Source organism: Panthera uncia, chromosome D4, assembly GCF_023721935.1.
Source record: "Panthera uncia isolate 11264 chromosome D4, Puncia_PCG_1.0, whole genome shotgun sequence".
NCBI classification, from domain to species: Eukaryota; Metazoa; Chordata; class Mammalia; order Carnivora; family Felidae; genus Panthera; species Panthera uncia.
This window is the reverse complement of record NC_064807.1, coordinates 17,389,164-17,415,503: the sequence shown is the minus strand read 5'-3', so window position 1 is coordinate 17,415,503 and position 26,340 is coordinate 17,389,164. Positions and strand designations below refer to the sequence as shown.

Genomic DNA, 26,340 nt, shown 5'->3' with positions numbered 1-26,340 from the left:
TGTTTTCACAGACATCTTCCTTGGCTCCTGTATTTCTCCTGGAGATTCTGATATCAGATTGTCTGGGTCTAAATTAATCCCAGATCTTCCATTTATCCCCGGGGTGCCTTAGGCATTTACGTCACCCGCTTTCCCATTTGTAAAAAGAGGATAAAATCGAGCCATTCAGGGTCCTGAGTGGAATAACCCATACGAAGCAAGCAGCACAGAACTTAGCCCACGGGAAGCACTTCACGTGTGGGAGTTCTCGTTGTTTTCATCGTTAGGGAAGAAAGGGACGAGCATATCACTTTCTTTCCTTTCACTCTCCTCTGGTGACGATTTGGAGGGCAAAGTGTTTCGGTTTGCTTTTTTTTTTTTTTTTTTTTCCTTAGAAGGAAAGGAGGATTCTGAGCAAGCTCTTTCCCTGAGTATCATCTTGCAAACAGGCCTTGCCGAATATGTTGCTCTGGCCATGGATATCACAGTGAAGAGAGGCTATGGGCTGCCTCCTCTCATGTGAGCTATTTTGACAGCTGAGCTGTGCTTAGCACCCTGTCCTTTCATTTAGCTGGCTCAGTGTAGGTGTCAGTCCTCCAGGGACCGAAGCAAACACGGTCTCCTTTTTTATTTAAAAAAAAAAAAAAAAATTTTTTTTTTTTAACGTTTATTTATTTTTGAGACAGGGAGAGACAGCATGAACGGGGGAGGGTCAGAGAGAGAGGGAGACACAGAATCCGAAACAGGCTCCGGGCTCTGAGCTGTCGGCACGGAGCCCGACGCGGGGCTCGAACTCACGGACCGCGAGATCATGACCTGAGCCTAAGTCGGATGCCCAACCGACTGAGCCACCCAGGCGCCCCGAACACGGTCTCCTTGAGCACGTCATTTAGCCTCTCTGAAAAGAGGGTTGAGGACTCTGTCAAGGGGAGGGGAGGAGGGCACCAGCCCCTCCACAGTATTTTACAAGTTGCCCTCCACTGTGTCTATTCTCTGCCTGCAGTGCCTACCCTGCCCCCTCCTTGCCATCCCTGTCCACAAACACTTTAATGGTTTTGGGCCCTTCGAACTGGTTCTCTCTCAAGAATCCTTCTTCAACATCCTCACCTTCACTGACTTACAAATTCCTGCTTATCCTTCAAGACTCAGGTCAAATGCCGTTTCTTACTTTAGCCTTTTTATTCATCCATTTTGCGAACGTTGATCAGGCAGGGAAGGCACCGTGCTATGCCTACAAGCTATGGCTGTGAATAAGATGGACAGAGCGCCAGCTTGCACGGTGCTGACATCCTACTGGGAGAGACTGACCGTAAACAAGCAAAGGAACCATAGAATGTCAGGTTGTGATACATGCCATGAAAAGACCAGAAAAGGTGGGCAGGCGTGGGGTGAGTGGTGGAGGGAACTGCTTTCCAAGGGAGCTATTTTTGAACTGAGACCCGCAGGATGGGAAGAAACCAGCCGGGCGAAGGGCAGGGGTCTTGGGGCACAAACATGCTAGCTTGGCTTGAAGAACAAAAAGTTGTTACGACTGGAACGCGATAAGTAGGGGGAGGCGGCAAGAAAGGAGATGAGAAAGAGCTCAGGTAAGGAGTTGAGATGTGACTTCGAGTGAAATAGGAAGAAAGAGGCGAAATCTGATTTTGTGTTTGTAATAGCAGCTCTGCTCTCCCTGTGGAGAGCGGATGGGGCTGGAGAGAAAAAGAAAGGAGGGAAGAGAAACAGGGAGCCTCCTTACGAGGCTCCTGCAGTCGTTCTGGACAGAGACAATGGCGGCTTGACCCATAATTACAACTATGGACTATTTAGAGGTCTATTGGAAAGGCGTGATTAATGGGACCCTGCTAATGGGTTGGATTTGGGGACAAAAAAAAAAAAAGAAAAAAGATTTTGGATTTGAGCAACTGGGTGGCTGGGTTGTAATACCATGAATGGGGTGGGAGACATTTGGTGATGATATTAAGGAGATTCAGGAATCTGAAGTCTGTCTGGGACATGTTAATTTTGAGATGCCTATTAGCTCTCTGAAGGGAAATGTCAAGTAGCTATTTGGAGCTACAGGTAGAAATCTTGAGGGAAGAGATGAGGAATATATATAAATCTAACTCCCCACCCCGAGCATGAATAGTGAATTTCTCCCTCCTTTGCAGAGTTATATTAAGATCCCAACAGATCGTAGGTTTTCCCGCCTCTGTAAGTCCCACATCATGTCAAACATATTTAAATTACCTTTATCCTACATTAAATTAATTATATGTGGTTCCTTTTTTTTTTTTTTTAATGCTTCTTTATTTTTGACAGAGAGAGCGAGAGAGAGAACGCGAGAGAGTAGGGGAGTGGCAGAGAGAGAGGCACACAGAATCTCAGGCTCCAGGCTCTGAGCTCTCAGCACAGAGCCCGCTGCGGGCTTGAACTTACAGATGGCGAGATCATGACCTGAGCCGAAGTTGGACGCTTAACTGACTGAGGCACCCGGGCACCCCAAGTGCATGTGGTTCCTTAAGAGTTGAGTTGTAATGGTCTAGTTTTGACATGTTGCATTTTGTAGGTATTTAATTAAAATATCACCTGAATTTGCGTATTTTGAGGCAACTGTATTAAAATCTTTTTTTAATGCTTATTTTTGAGAGAGAGAGAAAGTAGGTGAAAAAGAGAGCGGGGGAAGGGCAGAGAGAGAGGGAGGCACAGAATCCGAAGCGGGCTCCAGGCTCCGAACTGTCAGCACAGACCCCAGTGTGGAGCCTGAACTCAGGAGCCATGAGATCACGACCTGAGAAGAAGCCGGACGCTTAACCAACTGAGCCACTTAGTCACCCCAAGGTAATAGTATTTTTAATGGAGCACGCTATTTTTGGATGCCCCTGAGAAAGCTTGTAATGCAAGGGTATGGAACGTTTAGCACTTGACTGGTAAAGTGAGCTTGCTCCTCTGGACTCCCCCACAATATTTTTACGCCCTTTTTAAGGCACGTAAATAGCTTCGTATTTTTGTGTCTGTGCTCCCCATTAGACTATAAGCTTGTAGAGGGTGAGAAGGACCACAGGGATTTATTATTTATGGAAGCAATCAACTTGAACTCATGAAGAGAAAAAGCCAAGTCCAGGGATCCCTTGTGTCTCCTACCCGCTCTTGAGAAAGGCTCTTAACCCCTGCGGTGTATGTAATACGGGCTGGGCTTGTTTTTTTCCTGGCATTCTTCAAAAGGAGGCAGTGTTGTGCAGAAGGTTGAGGTTGTGGGCTCCAGTCCCAGCCCCACCCTTTACTAGCTGTGAATCTTGCTAAGTATCTCCATAGGCCTCTGAGTTTGTGTGGGCCAAATGAAAGCCAAAATGAAACAAAACTTTTAGTTTTCCCTAAAGTAAAACTCGGTCAGCCTTCGAGGATATTCTTAAAATAACGTACTCTTTCCTAAAATTAAAAAAAAAAAAAAAATCGTACACTTTAGGCCCCAGGAAACGTTTCCGGGAATTTTTCAAAGTGGGGATTCAAAATATCTTTGGTTGATCGATACCCGGCTTGGAAAAAGCATCAATCGCCCTCAAAATGGCCTCCTTTAGAGAGAAGCCCATGTAAGAAAATGCTTCAGTAATAAGGCAAGTATCCTTCTCAGTCCTCCGCAGTTAGGGCGGAAAGGAACTGCGAGCGTTCCCCGTTCCCAGACTGGCCCTCTGAGATGCCGGGGTATTGCGTAACTGTATCCTTCTTGCCCAAGATTGACTCTGGGACAGATCTTCACCTCTCCTGATGAAGGGGGGACATGCTCATGTACCTCACAGTCCCGCGTCTAGTGCTACCTGGCTCCAACGAGCCACAGGGAAATGAGGTCCATCTTGGCTATGCCCTGGGGAGTTTGTCGCCAGCTCCAAAGTATTCTGCCGAGAACTTAAGATTTTACGGGTTGGCAACAGCGAAAACGTTTGGGCATGGCTGACGACCAGAAGCAGGTTTCTACTTTCTGTCACTGACGTATCCTGACTGGGGGCCCAGGGCCCAGCCTGGGCCAGGTGAGGTCAAGCGGCAGCTGGCCTTTAAGTTCCCTCTACCATTTTGCATTAGAGGACAGAAGGAGGAGGGAGTGTTAAACTGGCTGGGTCATAGTTTACAGCTGCCTCTGATTTTCTCCATTATTCATCGCACTGCCATCTGTCATTGCTCTTTGCAGGAGACCGAATGATGGTATGAAAGCAGTTAATAAGACGTGCCCCCTTCTCTTTTAGCTGCCTGATATCCACTTGTACTCAGTTGGCTGGAGCCTCAAAGTGAAGAGTAGACGGTTGGGTGGGAAAACAAGGAGTCTGACAGAAGAGATCGGCAGCATGATGCTAGGCCCCCCCTAACACTGGGGGCAGGGATGGGGCGCGGAAAGAGAGGCAAGTCTGATCAATCCCCAGATGGATACTGGTGATTAGGAAGGTCTGCCACAGGTGTGGGGGCTGAGGATGGGCCACACTGCTCATCTTTTGGAAAGCCGTAGAAATGTAGATCCTTCCTGACTAACCCATCAGATGTCGGATCACTGTTCTTGGGAGCAATGTCGCCACTAGATGAAGCCATGCAAACAGTTGACTTGCTACCCCGAACCATCTCTTCAATACCAAGCGTGCTGCTAAACGCTCCTCCTTGCTCAGCTAAGCCTCAGCCATAGCTCCCAAGGACCAATCCTAGTTGCGCTGACTCTAGGAACTTCACCCTGATCGGTTCAAGTCAAAGGAATTCTGCCTGTCTGAGCTTAGTAACTTAGTGTCGCATTCGTTTGAGAGTTAGAATTCACTAGTGAACGTTCACTGTCTCGCTGTTGAATTTTAGTTGCTGTGTCTGGTTACGTAATCCCAATTTATTTCAAGCCCATCGGTCTCAGCTCTCTTGTTTGTAAACAGAAGGTAATGATTACTGTGTAAACAGGGCACACCTCTGCTTGAGAGTTTTTTGTGAGAGTTCAGGAAGTTTACATTAGCATGCATACACTCTATACTCCCACACTGGGCGGTACCTAGTAAGTGCTCAATAAAATTCATTCCCTCCCGCAGCCCCGCCATTCTCATAATGGGATTTCATGACAGTGGAGCTCTCTTACACCGTTTAGTATCCCTTTAAACCTAACTGGAGCTCAACTTGGATCTTGTTTTCACTGATGTCTCCTTTCTCTGCCGAAGAGGCAGGGCACTGACATCTCAAAGCTCGTGTCTGCATCTCAAGGAAGGTTCTCAAAGATCTATAAGCCATACAGTCTCACCCCGTGGCACGTACGGGAGATGTATTTTAGACTAAGTTACCTTCTAGGCTTCCCGGGCTACAGCCACGGTCAATTTTACGTAGAATATCAGAAAATTGAGTGAGGCCTTCTCCCCTTTCAAAGCTTCACATTCCCCACCTACTTGTGTCCAGCCCCTGGGTCCTTACCCCTCCACACGCACACTGGTGGGTATGCAGTAGTCCACACCCCGGGGGGAAGCCCAGGGAAAGGGCGCGCTTAGATGGCCCAGATACTGGACCATCTGCACAGGCTGCTAAAAAGTACAGACCCCAGTGTGGGTCTGGACACCAAGTTTTTACAGTTCCCCTCCCCACCAGCTGGCTTTCTGAAAATGGGAATTAACATCCGCTCAGGACCGAGTCTAACCTCTTCCTTTCTTATACTGCCGTTACTCTGTCTCTCCTTTTCAGCTCTTTCCTCTGCTTGCCCTTTCTTTTCTGACCTTCGGATGATCCATTTACTTCCATCCTTTATACTCAGCTTCTATGTGGCCACAGGTGGAAACAGACGTTTCTCCTTCTCTCGCCCTCTCAGAGACAGTTACCCGTGGGTAGGAACAGATCAGATAAACAGGAACTTAGGTTAATTTAATAGAAAAAATAAAATATGGAATAACATTGATTTGGGCCAGTATCAATTACAATCATTCTGCTATATTTTACAAAAAAACAACTGGACATTTTACACATGTACAGTATTTTTCAGTAAAAGTGGATTTGGAGTTAACAGTGGATCACTAATTCAAAATGAAAAGACAAAAGAAAACAGAAGATAGGACTTTTGTCTCTAGAAGGTTAGAGCATTTGTTAGGTCTCCAAACTTTGTACTATCCATTCCATATATCTCATTATGAATATATATATTTATACATAATATATAACATTAACTTAAACTTTGAAAGCATTATGTTCTAGTTAATAATATTCTGTAGATAAACGAGGCAGTAACACACTAGCAGTTAGACCAGTATTTCCGTGACGTGTGCCTGCATGGTCAGGGGGGAATGGAACAGGTACATCGGTGGACTCCGACGAATTTGGCTGTCATTTTGACGGTTATTTGTCTAAGAACACAGGCATGGTTTTTATCTCTCCGATCATAGTAAGTTTGTGCCTCAAGCAGTATGGGCTGGTTCAGTAAAATGGATTCCTTTGCAGGCAAATCTGGTTTTGCCATCTGCCCGCTCTTGCTTTAGGCTTGCGCTAACATTTGTCCATGTAGAGACTGTGCCTTTAAATGTAAGGCTCTATACGCCATACCCTGGATGGACTTACTTTCTTCAGGTCAGAAGGGCCTGCTGCAGTGTTACGAAAACGAAAGGTGGTCGGCAAAATCCGTTGATTCCCTAGTTACTTATGAATCACTGTGTGACTCAGTATCACTACAATGCTGTGAAGAGGGTCATTAGACTATAATTAATCACCTATGGTCAGGTAATGACTTTGATGTCTAGGAATGACTGTTTTCAAGGTCGGCTTTTCACTAGCGTGTTGTGTGGGTGGGGACCTTCGCATCCACTTCCCAGCTCCTTCCCCAAATAATCTGTATGGATATCATCCCTGTTCTCAGCTGTGAGGCCTAGTGATATCTTGGAAGGGAGGCTGTCAAAAGAATAAAGCCTGTAAGATGGCCGGTCACTCCCAAAGCAAATGAGGTCACCAATGGAGCTCTGATGTGAAAAACGAAGAAACTTGTTATGAGTCTATCCTCCCCTAAACAGAGAAACTCAGAATCGGTAAAAAGAGCTATCCGGCATCATTTCTAACCACTGATCCAAAATAGTCTTCACAAAATTCAGTCTGCTAGATTCCAGGATGTTGTTTAGGAGTTTGTAGAAAACCGGTGAGAAGATTTCCAAGAAAACACATGATCTCATTGACATCCAGTGGACAGATGTAACATAGCACAGTTAGAAGAGGGACAGAGGAGTGGGAAATAACAGAACCAGGAGGGTACAATCATGCCACCCATATTCAATTTCCAGTTTTATTTTCTTAAAATGACAAAATGATAAAACTTCTAATAAGCACCATTGAGAAACATTGCCCGGCCAACTTGGGCACGAGCTTAAATAGTATTTAAATAATTCCATTTCTTAAAAAATACAGGACCTTTTAGAAACTTTGGACTCAAGGAAGAAATTTCCCGCATCCTATCCAAAATGCTTCCCATTGCAATAAATGGAATTTCTGATGGCCTTTAAAAACAAACAAACAAAAAAATGCTATGGGGATAATGGCCAGATAGCACCAAGAGATTGGGCAGGGGTCCACAGAGTGAACACTCCAGATTTCAGGGGAGCTGGATCGGTCTCAGCTATTTGGTGTAACTTTGCTTTCTGTCCATCACCAATCTGATCGTAGAGAGTGATCCCATTTGACCAGCTGTGTGTAAAATCACCCAATCGGCAATGGAAAAGCCAGTAGCAGCAAATCTATCTGATGAAACCAGTGGAGCAGACTTATCACGTGAGTCAAACGCCAAAACCAGCACATAATGCACGCAGTCAATTACGTGTGGAAAAGTATCAACGTTCAACTGTGAAAAACTAAGACAAAACGACACTGAACACAACTCCGTGGGATGTTCTGAACGCCCTCAGGTCCAGTTTTGTGCCATTTCCCCCAACAGTGGACTCACGCGTGAAAAATGACACAGGCAAGAGCTTTCTCTTTGATTCTGATCTATGTCTGCTCTTGTGATGTTTTTGAAAGGTATTTTTAGGCATCTCAAAGGGGAAACAAGCAAGTAAATGCAAAGGGGGAAAAAAAAATGGACCTTCAAAACCAGGGCAGGAAATCAAATCATTACTTTAACGTCAAATTTTGGCATCAAATGCTTTGGTCATACAATACTGTCTCTGTGGTTCTGGCTGTTTAGCACTAAACACCCAGTTATAAAAGGTAGGCTTGTTGTAGGTTTATTTTTTTTTTTTTCCATTTAAGTTCTGACAAAACAGTTCACCATCTCCCTGCACAAATTTGAGAGAGAGAGAAAAAGAGAGCAAAAAAGAGAGAGGTGGCTTGCTTTTTTTTTTTTTGCTTGTTTTTTTTTTCTTTTTAATAATAATATGGAGTAATCTATAAGTCTACAGGAACAAAGAAATCTAGGATCGCAGCTCAGCCTTGGAATGTACATGTTTTGCAGCAAAGTTGTTGAAGAACCTTCCGTTGGCACAGATTGTTCTTTTTCACTAGCATACAGAAGCCTCCTTCGGCCCAGGATTCTTCCGTGGCTTTTCCAGGAAGTCAGCAAGACCGAGGGGGAGTTGAGGACGAGAGCAGCATGATGTACACACGGAAGAAGGTTGTGATTGGCCAGAGAGGCAGATTGGGGGAGTGGAAGAGATCATTGAGGAACAGTCACCAAGGAGGAAATTTGGTCCACTCAAAGTGATTTCAGTCAATACCATTGTTTTTCAAGGAGAGAGATGGCAGTCCAATGGTAAGTGTGATTGGTGTCATTTATGAAAGGAAAAAAAAAAGGTTAGAAGAAAGAATAAATTAGAAATCAATAATAACATAAGCAAGGAATTTTTCTTCTCAGAATTACCCAGAGCAGAGAGTATACAGTCATTTATATTATATTTCATTGAATCCAAGACCCTGGATGTAAGATGCACCACCATTTTAAGCTCTGCCCAGAAAAAAACATGCTGCTTATTACATTCTCATCAATATTAGAATATTAATTTTGTCCTTCTTGAAATGTCCGTTAAATATTAGTTATATAACTATGGTGTTATTTTTTAGCGCAAGGTTAAATATTCGTTATGTAACCAGGCTGTTGTGTTTCTGTGCTTATGGCAAAACCTCTTCCTTTGATAGTAAAGAATCGTTTCATTTTTCGAAGCGCTTCTGAACTCCCGTTGAATTCAACACAAGAAGTGGCAACCGCACACCTAACTCAGTCGGCTAGACATCACTGTGACTAAGTCAAGGGCATAAATTATAAGATGCATCTGATTTCAGAGATGTTAAAATGTAAAAAAAAAAAAAAAAAAAAAAAAAGTGTGTCTTAGAATCATTGAAATATGACAGGTGAGAGAGACTAAATCACGAATCCCTAAATGCAACTGCCACGTGATTTGAAAAGCCCGGTGAGCCGTCAGTGATCTCATTATTTAGCTGATCTGAAAGTGGACGCCTTGCAAACGATGGTTCTTCACTTTCTACTCTTGCCCACGATACTGACACTCCACTCCTACCAAAGTGCCAGTTGGCAAAACTCATCCCCACGTTTACCGTGGTTTAAAGAAGGCAGGTAAAAGCATCACAGACGTGGCCAGGCCTGGTACCAAATGCTACAGGTGAAAATTTCAAGCGACCGTGGATCTTCCTCTGTTTTCTGTTACTAACTTAAAAATTCTGGTCACAGCCAGCTATAAGGGAACCATGGTTTTAAGCAAAAAGTGATACTTACATGGTCCCTGGGATGCCCTCACCCCAGCCCTCTGTCCCCGTGTCGTGTGGTGAGCACACAGAGCCTGACTGGGTCTGTCCCGGTTGGACCCATCCTATAGTCAAAAAGCTATGAAGACACAAAGTCACCTATCATGCTCCGAGGAAATGAGACCATCAATCATGTTCTATAGGTGCTATCAGCTGCCTGGTTCTTTTTGACATCTTTTTGAAATTCCTAATGGGAAGTTTTAGAATAAGCAGACAAGGTCAATAGTATTAGCCTCCTCATGTTTACAGATGGGGGAAGTGAGGCCCAGAGAAGTTTATCACCTGCCCAAGATCTGGAGCCCAAGAAATGAACGACAGTAATTCTGAATCCACATTCTCTCAACCAGAGCACTGTTGTACCTGTTGTGAAATTTCTAGAAGAGCGCCCATTCAGAGGAAGGCAAATAGTAAACCAAGGGAAGTGCTCTTGTCCGGGAAGACTGTTCCAAATGCATACTTTAAAATTTTATTTTTTCTATTTTCATAACAATCCATAGATGTTTAAAAATAACGATGGTTCAAAATGCTTTCTGTGTCATTGAGCTGCGTGTCTGCATAAAGCGTCAGGCTCCAATGTTAGGGCCCCCTCCGTGTGAATTATACGGAGTCAAAGTTCACAAAATGCTGAAGTCGGAATAACTTACATTTCTTCATTTATAAATGGGGAAACTGAGGCTAGAAATAGGAGAGGGCTTGGCATTTGTCACGTTGTCAGGGGGAATGGAACAGCAAAATGTTCCCAAACCTGGCTGCACATTAGAAACACTTGAGAAGCTTCTAAAAATATCCATGCCCAGACAGCACCCCAAAACCAAAACCAATTTACTGTGACTCTTTGGAGAAGGTGTGCGGTCCCAGCATTTTGGTTGAGAAGCGTGTGTGCAGAGAGAAGAAAAGTGAGCCAACATTTAGAAGTCTTAAGTTCTCTACTTGGCTCTATCATTAATTCCTTACCCCACAGGCTTAGTGAAGTATTCAGATACCGTTTGATTGTTACGTATCAACATTTTAAATGATCCAAATAAAGGGAATGGCAATCAAGCGGCATCGTCCAGTGATAGAATTTTATGCTATCGTTAAAACTGAAGTGTCAGAGAACTTTGTGAAAACAAAGGATAATGTTTGTCTAATGCTTAGTATAAAACGCAGGCTACAAATCTTCATATACATGGTATTAAAAAAATCTGATCAAAAGCACATATGGTGGAAGATGGGAAATAAATACATGAAAAGACGAGTTGAGAAAGGTTGCATATTCCAACTATATGATATTCTGGAAAAGGTAAATCTATGGAGACAGTAAGAAAAAACTAGTAGGTTCTGGGGGGAAGGGGGAGGGGTGAAGGGAGGGAAAGGCAGAGCCCAGTGGATTTTTGGGGCAGTGAAAGTGTCCTGTATGCCACTGTATCCTGTATCCATAATGGTGGATTCATGTCCTTATACAGTTGTCCCAACTCCTAGAATGTGTAACACCAAGAGTGAGCCCTAATGTCAACTAAGGACTTTGGGTGATATCCAAAGTATATCTTTCGGGTATCACTTTGGGTGATAATGGTGTGTGAATGAAGGTTCATTGATTACAACAAAGGTAACCACTGTGGTAGAGAAGGCTAATGGTGGGCGAGGGTGTGTGTGTGTGTGTGTGTGTGTGTGACGGGTGGGGGAGTCAGGGCATGTATGGGATCTCTCTGTACTTCCTGCTTAATTTTGCTGTGAACCTAAAACTCTAAAATGTAAAAAAAAAAAACAAAACAAAACACAAAGTTTGCTAATTGAAAAGAGCTAACTGGTGCCCTCTTGGCCAGTAGAACTATATAGGTGATTCATTTCTTCTTTTAATTGAAAGAAATGAACCAAAACCCAAACCCACTGTAGGTGTGAGTTCAAGACGGATGAATGCCAACAAGATATTGGGCATGTTCGTCTAACGCTTGATAGTTTCTTTGAGTGGAAATGTATTAGATGTCAATATTAAAAGGTGACCCTTTGCTCAGAGGATCAAAATGAGCAGTCTGTACTCACCGTCCTTGCAGATGGCTCCCATCTGACACGTCCCTAGGTCTAAGAGATACCCACTGGGGCAGCTCGTGCAGTTCTTGAACCCCGGACCATTGCATGTCAAACAGCTGGCATCACATCTGTGGGGAAAATGTAGAATTCATCGTCCTTTCATACATTGGGTACAAGAAAAGACGTTAGCCATCAACCTCTCAATGAAGTTTAAAAATTTTTTAAAAATATTCTTGAGAGAGAGAGAGAAGGCACGAGTGACAGGTGGAGAGAGAGAATCCTAGGAGGGGCAGAGAGAGACAGAGAGAGAAGTGGGGCTCCCCCAAAGTGGGGCTCGAGCTCACCTGACATGGGGCTCAAACTCGTGAACCATGAGATCACGACCTGAGCCGAAGTCAGATGCTTAATGACTGAGCCACTCAGGTGCCCTAGGGTGTGTGATTTTAAACGGGAGGACGCACGTACTTGGCACAGAAATACTACCTTAAAGGTGTTAAGCGCTCCTGCGAGGAAAACAAAGAATGTTAAATGGAAGCTGGGTTAAAGCTGCAGGGCAGTGTCCACAGGTAGATGTTGGAACCTTCGCTCACGGTTAGTAATTCTGTTTCGTATGATTTACGGAGGGGGTCAAATAAGGACCCAGGGACCGAGGGCTCGGGCTGAAGGGGGCGGGCCCACTTACTTCTTGCAGGATTTGTATCCGTGCTCTGAAGAGGGGTCCAAGTAATAGCTGGTGCTACAGGCCTGCACGCATCTCCCGTCCTCCATGAAGTAGCCCTCGGTGCAGTTTGTACACCCGGTGGCGCCCGCCGCTGAAAAGCCAGACGAACGAACGCAGCGAACAGAAACAAAACGTGTACTTTTCATTTGTAGTTGCTCGGTTACAAATGGAACTGTTGCGCTTTGCCTTGCATTCTTTGGCGGGGGGGTGGGGAACAAAACCCACTCCCGTTTTAAACCGAAATGAAACACTTCCATTTGCCCCAAACCTCCAACGGCTTTGAAAAGAGGAGGGGATCTCCCTGGGATATATTTAAGTGTCTCCAGGAGGGCAGAAGGAAGATGAGAACTTGCCGTGACAATATATGCAGGCGTGCTGGCTGGAAGGGAACATGCTTCTCCAGCGTTTGCTTTACAGCCAGCCAGTGGGCGTGTATGAGTGATGGCCGAGAACAAATCAGTAGGAGCTCAACCAGAGCCCGAGGAGTGAACGAAAAGATGGGGGGCGGGGGGGACAAGTACCTGCACAGGTGGCACAGAAGCGGTGACAGGGCTGACAGTCCTGGCCATTGAAGTACTGCCCGTCTTCACAGGTGATGGAACACTGTGATCCCTGCAGGCTGGAGACACAGACACAGACGCTGTGATCAAGGCACCCAGGCGGACTCCCCAGCTCCACACACAACAAATACAGTCCCCTCCCCCCGACCCCCAAGGAAAGCAAAGCTTCAAAGCAGGGGAAATAGCCTGTACCCTGCTCTTCTCCCCTCCCGCTGCCTACACTGAGGTCTGTAGCCTCTACATGTGCTGCAAGTTCTGGGGACCATTTTCTTAATTGTCAGACTGGGCTGACACATTCCTTCTTTGCTCCACAACTTACAGCCCGGATGTTCTTAAAAAGATTTTACTGACAAAACTCACTGCCGAACAATGTGTCTGACAGCTTTGATGCCCAGACCTGCTACATCATTAATCCAAAAGCTGGTTTGTAGAGACGCCCGGGTGGCTCAGGCAGGTAAGCGTCCGACTCTTGATTTCGGCTCGGGTCAGGATCTCACGACTCGTGAGCTCGAGCCCTGCAGCCCATCTGCACTGATGGTACAATGAATTGCAACTGAATAAAAGGGCGCAGTGATCTCTGGCCAGCCCACACGCCCAGGGGTAGCTATTTTTGTATTCGTTTCTGATTGTTTAGTTCTTCTACTGGTTCTCATCAAAACAACACAACTTGAACATACTTTGCCTCTTTCTTGATTTATTTTAAATTCTAATGAATAATTTAGTAAAATGACCTCCCTATACTGCAGATTCTCCAAACACCCCAACTTTTCTTAGTTATATTATTGTTTCCAGGTGTGATCCGTACCGTATTTTCTCTACTCAGCACTCTTAGAATCTATTAAATTGCCAGAATGTTGAATGGGGAATGCATATTGTTTTCTCCCTCCTAATTTCTATCAGTTATGATAGTTTCCATGGTCTACAGGTTGGTTCTTAAAACGTAATTTATGACATTTAATATATAAATATTGCTCACTGAATAGTGTGATTAGAACTATACATTAGGGTTTGTAATGCTATGTCACCAAATAGAAGATACTAGAAGATGGGTATCTAAGCAACAGGGTCATATGGTTTTTTATCCCCTTGGACTCCTTACATTCTCCAGTTCACATCTTATTTGTGCTTTGTATTTGCATCATACTAACTTGGAAAAGTAAAATTGATTTTTCCCTATGCTTAATAAATTTGGAAAGAACAAACATAGATGAAAAAGGATCCCAAACAGTCCTGTTAACATTTTAATCCACTTCCTTCCGGTACTGTATGTGTACGTATTTTTCTGCGTTTGTTGCCTAGCCACGATTTACAATTTTACAGGGCTCTTGAGGCAAAACGATCAAGCCTCAAAGCCTCCGAGGCAAAGGCAGGCAGGTTCAAGGAGACAGAGGGCAGCGTAACTGAATGTGGACTCTCATTCACAGATCTTACTGGCCGGGGAGAGATGTTTTAAAAAGCCAGTGAAAGAAAATCCCTTCCCTTTCTGGAGAACTGGAGAAAAGAACGTTGCATCTGACGGATCCTTTTGTGGGAGGACCACCAAAACACTTATCAAAGCTTAGAAAAAAAGAGCTGTCCAGCTTTTCTAATAAAGGACATTCCTTCTGAGGTTGGCATTTATTCAGCATGAGACAGAGGCTTCCCTGTGTGAGGAAGAAATGAGCTTAAGTGGGTCGTGCAACAGAGAGCAGTCATTGAGCATCCTGAAGCTTTCTGCAGCTTTCAGCATACAGCGGTGGCTTGGCTGACCAGCTGGGGCTGTGAACGCCTGGGTTCTTCCTGTGGTAAAGCGGCCAGCTCAGGACTGTGCTGTCCCGCATGCTTTTCTGGCACCTGTGGCTCCTGAGCACTTGATATGTGGCCAGTGTGGCCAACGACTGGGATTCTCAAGTGTTACTTGGTTTTAATTAATTTAATTTCAGTCGTGATTAATTTCAGTCTACATTTTACACGCTGGCACTTGGTTCAGCTATCGGCAAAATTCTAAGTTTGGAACGACGTGGCTCTAGAAAATCTACTTTGACTAAATTCTGTCAAATCTAAACGCAGATCATATACTGCTCATAAAAAAAAAAAATTACTGTCCATGTTGAGATGTGGGACCTGCTTTAGGGGTAAAATGCCCACCAGGTAAGATTGGGTATAGTGACAAAAAAGAACGTAAAGTATCTCTCTGAGTCTTTTATACTGATTACATGTGGAAATGATAATATTTTGGATATATTCAGTTAATATTTTTTTAGCTTTCACCCGTATCTTTTTGCTTCTTTTAATGTGGCTCCTGCCATATATAAAATTAACATATACGGCTCTCATAGTTCTGTTGGAGAGTGCCAGTTACGAACTCTCTAAAATGTTCCCAGAGAAACACAGTTGACCCTCGAAAACACAGGTTTGAATTGCATGAGTCCACTTATAAGTGGAGTTTTTGGATAAATGACAGTACTATAAATGTATTTACCTTAGACTTTTCTTAACATTTTCTTTTCTGTAGGCTTACTTTTTGTAAGACTACAGTATATAATACATGTAACACAAAATATGTGTTGATTGTTATTTGTGAGACTTATGGCCAACAATAGGCTGCTGGTAGTTATGTAGTTAAGAGTAAGTTAAAGAGTTGGGACACCCGGGTGGCTCAGTCGGTTAAGTGACTCTTGATTTTGGCTCAGGTCACCATCTCACGGTTCATGAGATCGAGCCCCACGTCGGGCTCCACGAGGACGGAGCTGCCCTGCTTGGGATTCTCTCTCTCTCTCAACCTCTCTCTCTCTCTCTCTCTCTCTGCCCCTCCCCTCTTGCTCTCTCTCAGAATAAATTTTACAAGAAAAAAAAAGGAGTTAAAATTATGTGTGATTTTCAACTGCATGGGATGGGGGTTGGTGCCCCTACCCCTGAGTTGTGCAACGGTCAGTTGTATAGAAATTATTTTATTTTACTTATTTATTTATTTAGGGAGACAGAGAGAAACAGAGCACAAGCAGGGAAGGGGCAGAGAGCCACACACAGAAATAGAATCCCAAGCAGGGCGGGCTCCAGACTGAGCTGTCAGCACAGAGCCTGACACGGGGCTGGAACTCACCAGCCTTGAGTGCATGACCTGAGCCAAAGTTGGACACTTGATCGATGGGAGTCACTCAGGCACCTCTCTAGAAACTAATCTTAAACAACCTTTTATTTTTCATGGACCGAGTATGTGTCCCATATTGAAATAGGTACTTTGTAAATGTTATCGCAATGAATCCTGTCATAATCCAGCAACGCAGGGGTTGGTTTCTCATTTTCTAGAGGACAAAACTGAAGTGCAGAATGCCTTAGTGACTTGACCACGATCCCATAGCTGATTAATAGGAAGGCTTTGGCCCACATCTGTCATCTTCTCTTTTTATTATACCGATCTGCTCTTTCTCCAAAAATTTGGGGGCTGTCTAGACTGATATTTATTAAGACCGAAAGTCTTTTTAAAAAAAAATTTAAAAACTAATTTTTTTAAATGTTTATTTACTTTTGAGAGAGAGAGAGAGCGTGCGCGAGCATGAGCAGGGGAGGTAGGAGGGGGGAGGAGCAGGGAGAGAGGGAGACACAGAATCCGAAGCAGGCTCTGGGCTCTAAGCTGTCAGCACACAGCCCGATGCGGGGCTCGAACCCACAAGCTGTGAGATCATGACCTGAGCTGAAGTTGGCCACTTAGGCGACTGAGCCACCCAGGCGCCCCAAGACTGAAAGGCTGGAGGTGAAAGGAAATCACATCAGTACCGAATGCGTGTATGGAAAAAAAAAAAAAGGCCACAGACAATCTAAACAAAAACAATGTTCTGATATTAATTATTGTAAAGAATCACCTGCCTGGGGCCTGCCCAGTTCACCTCGCCAATCAAAGGTGGAGACAGGAAGTCTCAACACTTAAGAGAGATCCGGTGTGGCAGGTTGCTAACGCCCTATACGCTCAGAGTCCAACTCCTCACCCAGCAGAGGATGGTCTGACCTTCTCTGGATATCAAGAGGCCACCTAGTTCATTTTTGCCGTGTGCTTGTTCTCTTGCAGAACCTATCGCTATCTGGCTTTGGCAATGAGCGAAGTCATCCAGTCAAGAAAAACCTCTCCAGGTGTTAAATCTATGTGCATACCAGAGCATAATGGAACCAAGCCTGAGGTACTTAAGATAAGAGAATGATTGGCTATATGGAGAGAAATAATAAAGATAAGGGAATAGTTTCCGACCATCAAAGGAATGAATCAGGAGGATTAAATATAATTCATTGGTATTACCCACACAGTAATCCTTGACGGGCACGCTGCCGGTCAAGAAGCACGAAGAGAGCCTCTCAAATAGCCATTTTTATTTAGTTGTATCTGAGCCATCTTTTCTGAAGAGGATTTTATTTGGTGTATAAACCTTCCTCAGCCACGATGGCATCCAATTTTTCACATATAATGGTAAAGATAATGCAAATAGCAATCAAGTATTTGAATGGGAGTCAAGAGGGTGATGGCAAGAGGATTATTTATTTGCATATTTTATTTATACTGAGAAGCTCCTTGGGCTGTGGGACTTGCCGAGATCCTTCGCTCTCTCACCTTAACCCATCCCTGCATTCTGTGCAATTGTGAAATTCTGTACATGTCTTGCAATTCTCACTGCATTTCCGGCAAAGACTTTTCTCTGTGAACAAAAAGACACACACAGACACACAAAAGTAACAAGGTTATAAATCAGGTGGTCAAATGGATTCCATAAAGGGCGGAGGTGTTCTAAAGTTTGCTAATGTGCACAATAATATACATACGTGGCCTTGAGCAGAAAATTTCAGGAAAAGCCCTACCCTCAGCATTTGCTATCACTTCTCAGCCAAGTAAACAGAGGTAGAAACCGCAGCGCTGGAAAATACTACACATCTCTACCATTTTGCAGACAAGAGAGCTACAGCCCTTTTCATTCTTCGTTGAATAGTATATTGGCATTTTCCCCTTCTTCTTTCTCTCTTTCCCAAGCAGGGTTTCCTGACTTCGGGCAATGAAGAGCATACTGACAAAGACATTGGGCAACACCAGTATAGAAGGGTGGAGAAGCAGTGTTTGTGGCCGTGGAATGGAAAGGTAGACCACCCCCCCCCAACCCACCCCTGCCATGCTCCCAACTTTTAGGACTACTCTGATAAAAATGTAAGAAAAGGGAATCTACATTTAAAATTGTAGGGTTGATGATTTATTTCTTGTGCTGTCTAGAAGAGTGTCTTGTACTTTATGGTGGCTGTGAAAATATCAAAATATATGATATGTTATTATAGTTCAGATGTATCTATATTCTGGAGAATAGAAGTATATTTGGCTTTCCTATTTAATACCAAAGACAGATTCCCATTGGAAAAAATGGCGAATGCATGTTTATTCTCTAGTGAAATGGTGATTTGTTCCACTGAGTTAAGGCCGTTAACTTGAAGCAAAAGTCTTCTGGAGACTTGATACTTTCTCTGAGATGCAAGTGGATTAACCACAGATAGATGTAGGATTGAAGGAAGCTTTTTTCGTAAGATTCTTTTCCTCCGTCTCCTCTTTAGATGTTGGTGTTTGTTCAAGGTTCCACAGAGAAACACCGCTTCAATGGATTCCTAGAAGGACCTCCTGGAGGTCCAACCCCTCTTTCTCAACTCTGAACCCCCTGCCATGAAATACAATCTTCTGGTAGTCTTCATATAGTCTCTTCATCACGATGTCAACCTAGATGTGAATTCTGGTTTTAGCATCTCCAGTGGGCAAGCTCAGGATCTCTCTTCTTCCATTTGTTGAAAAAACATTACAACAATGCTGACCTCTCAGCTTGTCTTGAGGGGTTAATGAAATTCCTCAAGGGAACTATATGAACTTGAAAGCGCTGTAAATGTGTTGGCAATAATTAGTACTAGTCATGATCATACCTGATCACTGTTTTATGTAAACAGACTCATTACAGGAGGAAAATGTAACAAACGCCAATTACAAAAAGGAGGGAGATACAGAGACCACTCATATCAGCAAATTGTTTGAACGGCCTTCCTTAATTATATACCTCCCAGGCTCTGGGAAAGCAATGGACACTCAATTATCTTGATCCTATAATAGATCACCTGGAACCAAATTTCTTTCCTAAGACTCCGTCATCTTGATAGAATTTTGCATTTTTTCTTCAAGAAATACTGTTTATTTCTGTGGATCCCTCGGCCCCCCTCCTCACTCTTATTCTCTTATTTTTCCCTTCTCTATCAGGTTGCAAGCTCATGTTCCAAATCTGGGGGGGATCAAAACTACAAGGAAATCCCTACCCACTGTTCTGTAGGGTAAGTTAGAGACCCCATCTGCCTTATGGAAAAACGCCTGCCTTTGAATCAAGGGACTCTGACTTCTTACGAAGCAACAGTATCCACCTCCAAATTCTTGCCTGATTTTGTAAAAACAACTCTTGCTCATTTAAACTTGGGTATTCTTCGTTCTTAGGTTGTGCAGAAACAGAAAATGTCAGTGTCGTCATGTATCCTGGTGTGACACAATTGTTAGGACAAATTACTAAGAACTCCGGGCCATACCAGAACATTAAAAGGTAGGTGTGCCCAAGGATCACTTAATTCTCCAGGTAATAGATCTTTGTTTCCTAATGATGATGGCTTAGGGCCCAAATGCTGTGAAGTTACATGTTAATTTACAGATTTTTGTTTGGTAAAGTTGCAAATGATTTCTATTTGAAAAAATTACCTCTCCCTCCCCCCAATTCCAGTTGTATCGCTACGTTGGAAATTACTAAAAAATATATATATATATTTGTATTAATTTGTTTTATTAATTTGTTTTTTAATTTCTATCCAAATTAGTTAGCATATAGTGCAATAATGATTTCAGGAGCAGATTCCTTAATGCCCCTTACCCGTTTAGCCCATCCCCCCTCCCACAAGCCCTCTAGTAATCCTCTGTTCTCCATATTTAAGAGTCTCTTATGTTTTGTCCCCCTCTGTTTTGATATTATTTTTGCTTCCCTTATGTTCATCGGTGCTGTGTCTTAAAGTCCTCATATGAGTGAAGTCCTATGATATTTGCCCTTCTCTAATTTCGCTTAGCATAATACCCTCTAGTTCCATCTATGTAGTTGCAAATGGCAAGATTTCATTCTTTTTGATTGCCGAGTAAGACTCCATTGTATATAGGTACCACATCTTCTTTATCCATTCATCCATCGATGGACATTTGGGCTCTTTCCATACGTTGGCTATTGTTGATAGGGCTGCTATAAACACTGGGGTGCATATGCCCCTTCGAAACAGCACACCTGTATCCCTTGGATAAACACCTAGTAGTGCAATTGCTGAGTTGTAGGCTAGTCCTATTTTTAAGTTTTTGAGGAACCTCCATACTGTTTTCCAGAGTGGCTGCCCCAGCTTGCATTCTCCACATCCTTGCCAACATCCGTTGTTGCCTGAGTTGTTCATGTTAGCCACTCTGACAGGTGTGAGGTGGTATCTCATGGTGGTTTTGGTTTGTATTTCCCTGATGATGAGTGATGTTGAGCATTTTTTCATGTGTCGGTTGGCCATCTGGATGTCTTCTTTGGAGAAGTGTCTATCCGTGTCTTTTGCCCATTTCTTCACTGAATTTTTTGTTTTTTTGGTGTTGAGTTGGAGAAGTTCTTTATAAATTTTGGATACTAACCCTTTATCTGATATGTCGTTTGCCGATATCTTCTCCTAGTCTGTCGGTTGCCTTTTAGTTTTGCTGATTGTTTCCTTCGCCGTGCAGAAGGTTTTTATTTTAGTGAGGTCCCAATAGTTCATTTTTGCTTTTGTTTCCCTTGCCTCCAGAGATGTGTTGAGTAAGAAGTTGCTGAGGCCAAGGTCAAAGAGGTTTTTGCCTGCTTTCTTCTCGAGGATGTTGATGGCTTCCTGTCTTACACTTAGGTCTTTCATCCATTTTGAGTTTATTTTTGTGTCTGGTGTAAGAAAGTGGTCCACGTTCGTTCTTCTGCATGTCGCTGTCCAGTTTTCCCAGCACCACTTGCTGAAGACAGCTTGGTTGTTTTCTATTACCCTGTCTTCCATGTCACTGATCTGTTCTTCTGCATCTTCTAATCTGTTGTTGATTCCATTTAGCGTGTTTTTATTTCAGTTATTCTTTAGCTCTGGCTGGTTCTTTCTTTTTAAGATCCTCTGCTCTCTTCTCAAGTATCTCAGTGCTCATTACTTTGAATTCTTTATCAGGCATATTGCTTACTTCCATTTCATTTAGCTCTTTTACTGTGATTTATCTTTTTTTTTTTTTTTTTTTTCCCCACGTGGGACATATTCCTCTGTCTCATTTTTTTCTAACTCTCTGTGTGTGTTTTTAATGTAGGAGGACAGTCAGCTATGTCTCCTGGTCCTGAAGGTAGTGGCCTGTGTAGAAGTGGTCCTGTGGTGCCCTACAGTGTAATTCCTCCTGGTCACCAGAACAAGGGTGTCCTCGGTGTGGGCTGTATGCACCCCTGTTGTGGCTGAGTCGCAACTGCCTTCGGCCTAGCCAGCTGCAGTGATCCGCTTTGCCTGCTACGAGTGCCCGGGGTAGCATTTGCCCCACGTGCTCTCCAGAGGCCTATCTATAGCAGCCGCAGGCTTGGTGAGTTGGGCCAGCAGTGAGCCTACCTGTCTGAAATTATTCCCTCGGCCACAGGTACAGGTACACTGAAAGGTAGGGCTTGCTTCTTGCACAGCCAGCTCTGAGGCTCCACGACAGGAAATGAAAGTGTGCTGTTACGTGGGTTGATCTCCTCCCTCTCCAGGGCATGAGTCATTTTGGAGGGGCACCCTCCGAGCGGGTCTGGTGAGGCAGGAGCCACTTGGAAGGGAGGATGGCTGAGTTGGGTTGGATGGGGAAGGGCACACAGTGCTATAGCAAAGTAGATGGAGAGAGTTAATGCTACCTCTCACAAACATCCAGCTATCTAGGGCTGGGGGGGAGGGGGAGAGGAATGGCACCCACCAGCGCTTTCGTTTCTAGAGCAATATTCTCTACGTCCTGCCCCTTCAGGATAGATTAGTCAATGCATCTCCTCTGTGTATACCCCAGGCACTTTCCAAACTGCTGCTTCTGTGCTGTCTTGGCTGAGTCATTTAGTATGCTGGAGCTTTAAGGATGGGGACTCAGTTTCCTATTGCCCTCAGACTCCCCTGGAACCAAGTCCCATGGAAGTTAAGATGTGCTGGTTTTCAGAGCCAGACGCCACGGGGACTCATCTTCCCAATGCTGGGGGTGCCTAGTGTGGGGTCACGTCCTCTTGCTCCTTCGTGCTTGTGATGTCCCTCCTGTTTGTAGGGTTAGTGGCACCAGGGGTTTGGTTTTTGCCCACGTCTCCATTCTTCCTCCCCTTTCGAGGTGGCCTTCTGTCTACAATTAACTGTGGAAGGTCTGTTCTGCCAGGTTTCCGGTCATTTTCAGAGCCGGTCGTACAAACGTAGCTTACGCTTCAGTGTAGCTGAGAGACTAGGTGAGTTCAGGACCCTCCTACTCTCTCTTCTCAGATCTCTTTGGGAATCCATCAGCTTTGCCTGTAACTCAGCAAACAGATTTCATTTTGCCTTTACTAGTGGACTAGAGACAATACCTGATTGTGTTGGACTGGAGACAATACCTGATAGTCTTCGACAACATTCATCACTTTGTAGGTTTCCTCGCTGGCAGTCTTTGACATGTGTCTATTCCACATTCATGTGGAAGTCCTGTTTTCTGAGCTTTCTGAAAAGCACACATTGGTATTGCAGGGCCCTGGTTCCTTCGGTTAGTGTGGAGAAAAGAGCAGGCGTGGCTGCTATCCTTGGAAAGCCTGCTGAAGTTGGCCCGTGGCCAACCGGGACCTTGGATCTCAGGAGGGTTTCTAGCACCCTCACTGAGAAGAGTGGCGCGTGGTGCTTAACCTGTACAAACAATATGGTTTATGGTGAACATCTGCTTCCCTTCTAGGAGTCTGGCGTTTTGTTATGTGTCAGGGAGAGGGTGTCTTCATGACCACAAGCCTGGGCACTGAGACTCTAAGGAGGTTCCCAGGTAGCCTACATTGCACACAGGTTGTGATAAATTGTTGCCGGGGGATTTGAATGCCTCCTGGGTGACTTCCCTGGGAGAAAACTCTTGGACGCGTTTGCCATTTTCTGCTGACTCTGTCCTCCGCACCTCTTCCTGACGTGACTTCGTGCCTTTTGCTGTAATGATGAGCTCATGAATACAAATACGCTAAGTCTTATGGGTCCTCCTGGCCAATCACTGAATCTGGGGAAGGGCTTGAGGACTCCCTGACACTTAAAAGCATTTTTACATAAATCAGCTTGCACAAAAATGGTTACAAATTCATCTTTTACACTTCTAACACGTTCTCTTAAAAAATTGGCTAGATCCTGTTTGATATAACCTTGATTTCGCACCTAATGTCATTCAAGTGAAAACCTTGTATTTCCTCTCTCTGAAACCCAAATATTTGCAATCTACTCACTGGTGTCCTGGTATGAGCCATCCGGGCAGTGGGTAACACAGCTGTTGATTTCTTCGTTGAGGAAGTATCCGTATTTACAGGACAGACACTGGTCACCATGGCTCCCAAAGCAGGACTCACAGTTGGGGGCACACTTCCTGCATCGCTTCTTGTCAGCATGGTAGTGGCCAGGGGGGCAGCTGGAGACACAGATCCTGCATCGTGGAATGATAAAAAGAAGGGGAGCATCATCAGAGACTCAGTCCTAGCACTCTTAGAAGTGCTCGGCCAACAGCCGTCCTCAGTCTTTAAGTCCTTTTGAAACCCTTAGGGTAACACCATGCCCAAAGAGCCAAATTCTGTGGGTTGAAGCTTTTTCCCGTGTAGGGTGCCGAGGTAGCAAGGCAATCACACAATACCAAGTCCGTCAAGTAGGGTATGTCTTCCAGTTCGGGTCTAGCTCTTTCAAAGGGATGATGGTCAGAAATGGAGTCTCCAGAGGAAGGTAGTAGCCTTGGGCTGAAGGGAAGCTAGGTGGCAACCCTGATTTTTTACAAAGAGGCTGCTAATAAGGGGTTACTTGTGGTTTTGTGTGGTTTTGTGTGTCATATGGATCCCGTGTGCTAGAGGGAGCGGTTGTATGCTATCGTCTAAATTAACGTAAATAACGCGTAACCAACTGAGCCAACTCAGGAAGAATAAGTTGAGAAGATGTTAACAGGGGTTTTCTTCTTTTCTGCCCATCTGTACTTTTTATCTTAAATGAACACAAATGAAAATTATGAATTTCAACTTAAAAAAAAATAACGTAAATATATTTAAACTTGGCTATGATAAACTTTAAAAAATAACTTCTTCGTCTGCCCATCGTCGAAGGGCAGCGCCTTACTCCTTCAACAAATATTTACGGAGTTCCAAATCCAATGTCAGGCATTTTGCTGGTCTAGGCGATAATGATAAGTGCTGAGGTGGCCAAGGGCCTTTCCTTTAAGGAATTTAAATTCCAGCAAGGATGTAAACAGGAACTGGACCTTCTGGGTGTGTCAGCATAGCTGAAATGCAAGTCCCGGTTTTCCCTGAAGGAGGAGGGAGAAGGGGGCGGGGCTGAGAGGTGCCTGGAGGGCGTGGCTTCTGCTGGGCCGGCACTGTCATCTGCACAGCCTGAGGCAGAAGCCAAGGGCTTGCGCAGTGAGGACCCCGGGAAAGCACCTGTTAGGTTGTATGCCAGCATTTTCGCGAAGAGCACACATAGCTGTGACGTCAGACATCCAGGGAATGGAAAGGTCTAAAGGGGAAGGCCAGTCCTGTGTAGAGCTAGTCCTTCCCCCCGCCACCCTTTCCAGATATGAGAAAAGGCACCTGCGGCTGGACAGCATGCAGGTGCACTTTGTGTTCTGTGAGTCAGTATCCGTTTCCGCATCTTGAATTCACACCAGGAGGTGGGGGCCGGCGGAACATCACAGGTCCTGTTCAGGCGCCGCCCCCATGGGAACGCCCAGGGCATGCTGTGGGGGTGGGGGGCGGGGACCGCCGCAGCCTCTGTTCTTACCTGGTGTTGTTTTTCAGCTTGTAGTAGTAATGCAAGCAGTCGCTGCAGTGGTCCGGGCCGGGGCCGTCACAGCCAACCTCACTGCACTCAGGGTCGCAGGGACCTTTGCACAAAAATCGAAAACAACACTTGGAAACAGTGGTTTTAAAGCAGGTCCCTTTGCATGCGGTATAAAATGAGACTTGTGTGTCTTCCTCCTTCCGTGAGAGTTTCTTTAAGACGGAGGAATAACGTGGATGATGACGGCTGCCGGCCCAGAGATGAACTCTTGGCTTTTGGCAGGGGGGGGGGGACCTCAATGACCTAAGTGTCGAGAATGTAAATCCAGTCACGGCCTGGTCTTTAAAACACATATGGCTGCCTTGTGGGAGATAACAAAAATCTCAGAATTCCAATGAGCAATGCCACGGGAGCAAGTGGAAAAGAACTGTTTGCCATGAAATATGCATAATGATAAAAACGTCGGATTTATAGAAAAATGAGAAGCTCAGCTGTTGACAGCCAAGAAAGCAAGTTTATTATTCAATGCCTGGACGAGATTGTCCAGCTTGCCCAAGGTCATTAAGACCACTGACTACCTCTGAGATACCGTCGCCAGCAAGAAACGTCATCACGGCATCTGGTGCAAGCTTATCGGTATCTGGTCTTGGATTATAAAGCAGATCCTTGAGGCACAGATAATAGATTTAAAACTGCGTCCTACCCATAGGCCAGTGGGAAGCTCAACAAAAGAAAACTACACATCAATTTTAAACAACGCAAGCGAGCTTAAAGAATTCCGGACTCAGCATCACGGTTGCTGATCTCTCGTGACGTGTTCTTGGGTATAGAGTGAGAATGCCCAGGCAGGGGAAAAACCCCAGAAAGATGGAGGTTTTTATAATTAATGAAAAGCTTTCTAATGACACGGGCTACTTATAGGCCCGTTGCTTGCTTGAACTAACTCCCTTTTTCCTTGTTCTCCGTATTTTAGGACATTTGGTCTCCTAATCTTCAAGCTCTTTCCTGCTGACAAGTCACATGATTCTAACTAGCAACAAACATACTGCGTGGAATGTACAAAGAGTAAGTGGATATGGCAGAAATGTCTGAACCATATTTATTTTAATCAAAAGGATTTACTGGTGAACCTTGATCTCCCTTAGTCATGAGGGGACCGTGTTCTACAGTTACTGAGTTGAAACATAAAATGGTAGCAACCGGGAGGCATGACACAGAGAAAAAAATCTCTCATTTTTCTGGCGAGAAAACACCCTTTCCAAGAGCTAGAGTGGCTGGTCCAGGTCTCCTATGGAAGGGTAGAAAATGAGGTCCTAGAGATGACTTTTGAAATATACTTCTGATTAATCACAAGAG

At 44.5% G+C, this 26,340-nt stretch overlaps 1 protein-coding gene across 2 annotated transcripts in view; it reads right to left on the bottom strand.

Annotated features, from left to right (window-relative positions):
* PCSK5 (proprotein convertase subtilisin/kexin type 5) overlaps positions 1–26,340 on the bottom strand; it is a 445,686-nt gene that overhangs the window by 133,874 nt on the left and 285,472 nt on the right. Inside the window, exons 15-21 of one of the 2 annotated variants that reach the window (XM_049633861.1) lie at positions 24,985–25,087; positions 23,457–23,650; positions 17,555–17,639; positions 12,937–13,034; positions 12,377–12,506; positions 11,707–11,822; positions 7,829–8,468 (exon numbers count right to left, since the gene is read on the bottom strand). In XM_049633861.1, coding sequence (XP_049489818.1) covers positions 8,353–8,468; positions 11,707–11,822; positions 12,377–12,506; positions 12,937–13,034; positions 17,555–17,639; positions 23,457–23,650; positions 24,985–25,087 — 842 coding nt within the window. In that variant the 3' untranslated portion in view covers positions 7,829–8,352. Of the gene's footprint in view, positions 1–7,828; positions 8,469–11,706; positions 11,823–12,376; positions 12,507–12,936; positions 13,035–17,554; positions 17,640–23,456; positions 23,651–24,984; positions 25,088–26,340 lie in introns of those variants that run through there. The other variant, XM_049633868.1, reaches the window with a different exon arrangement.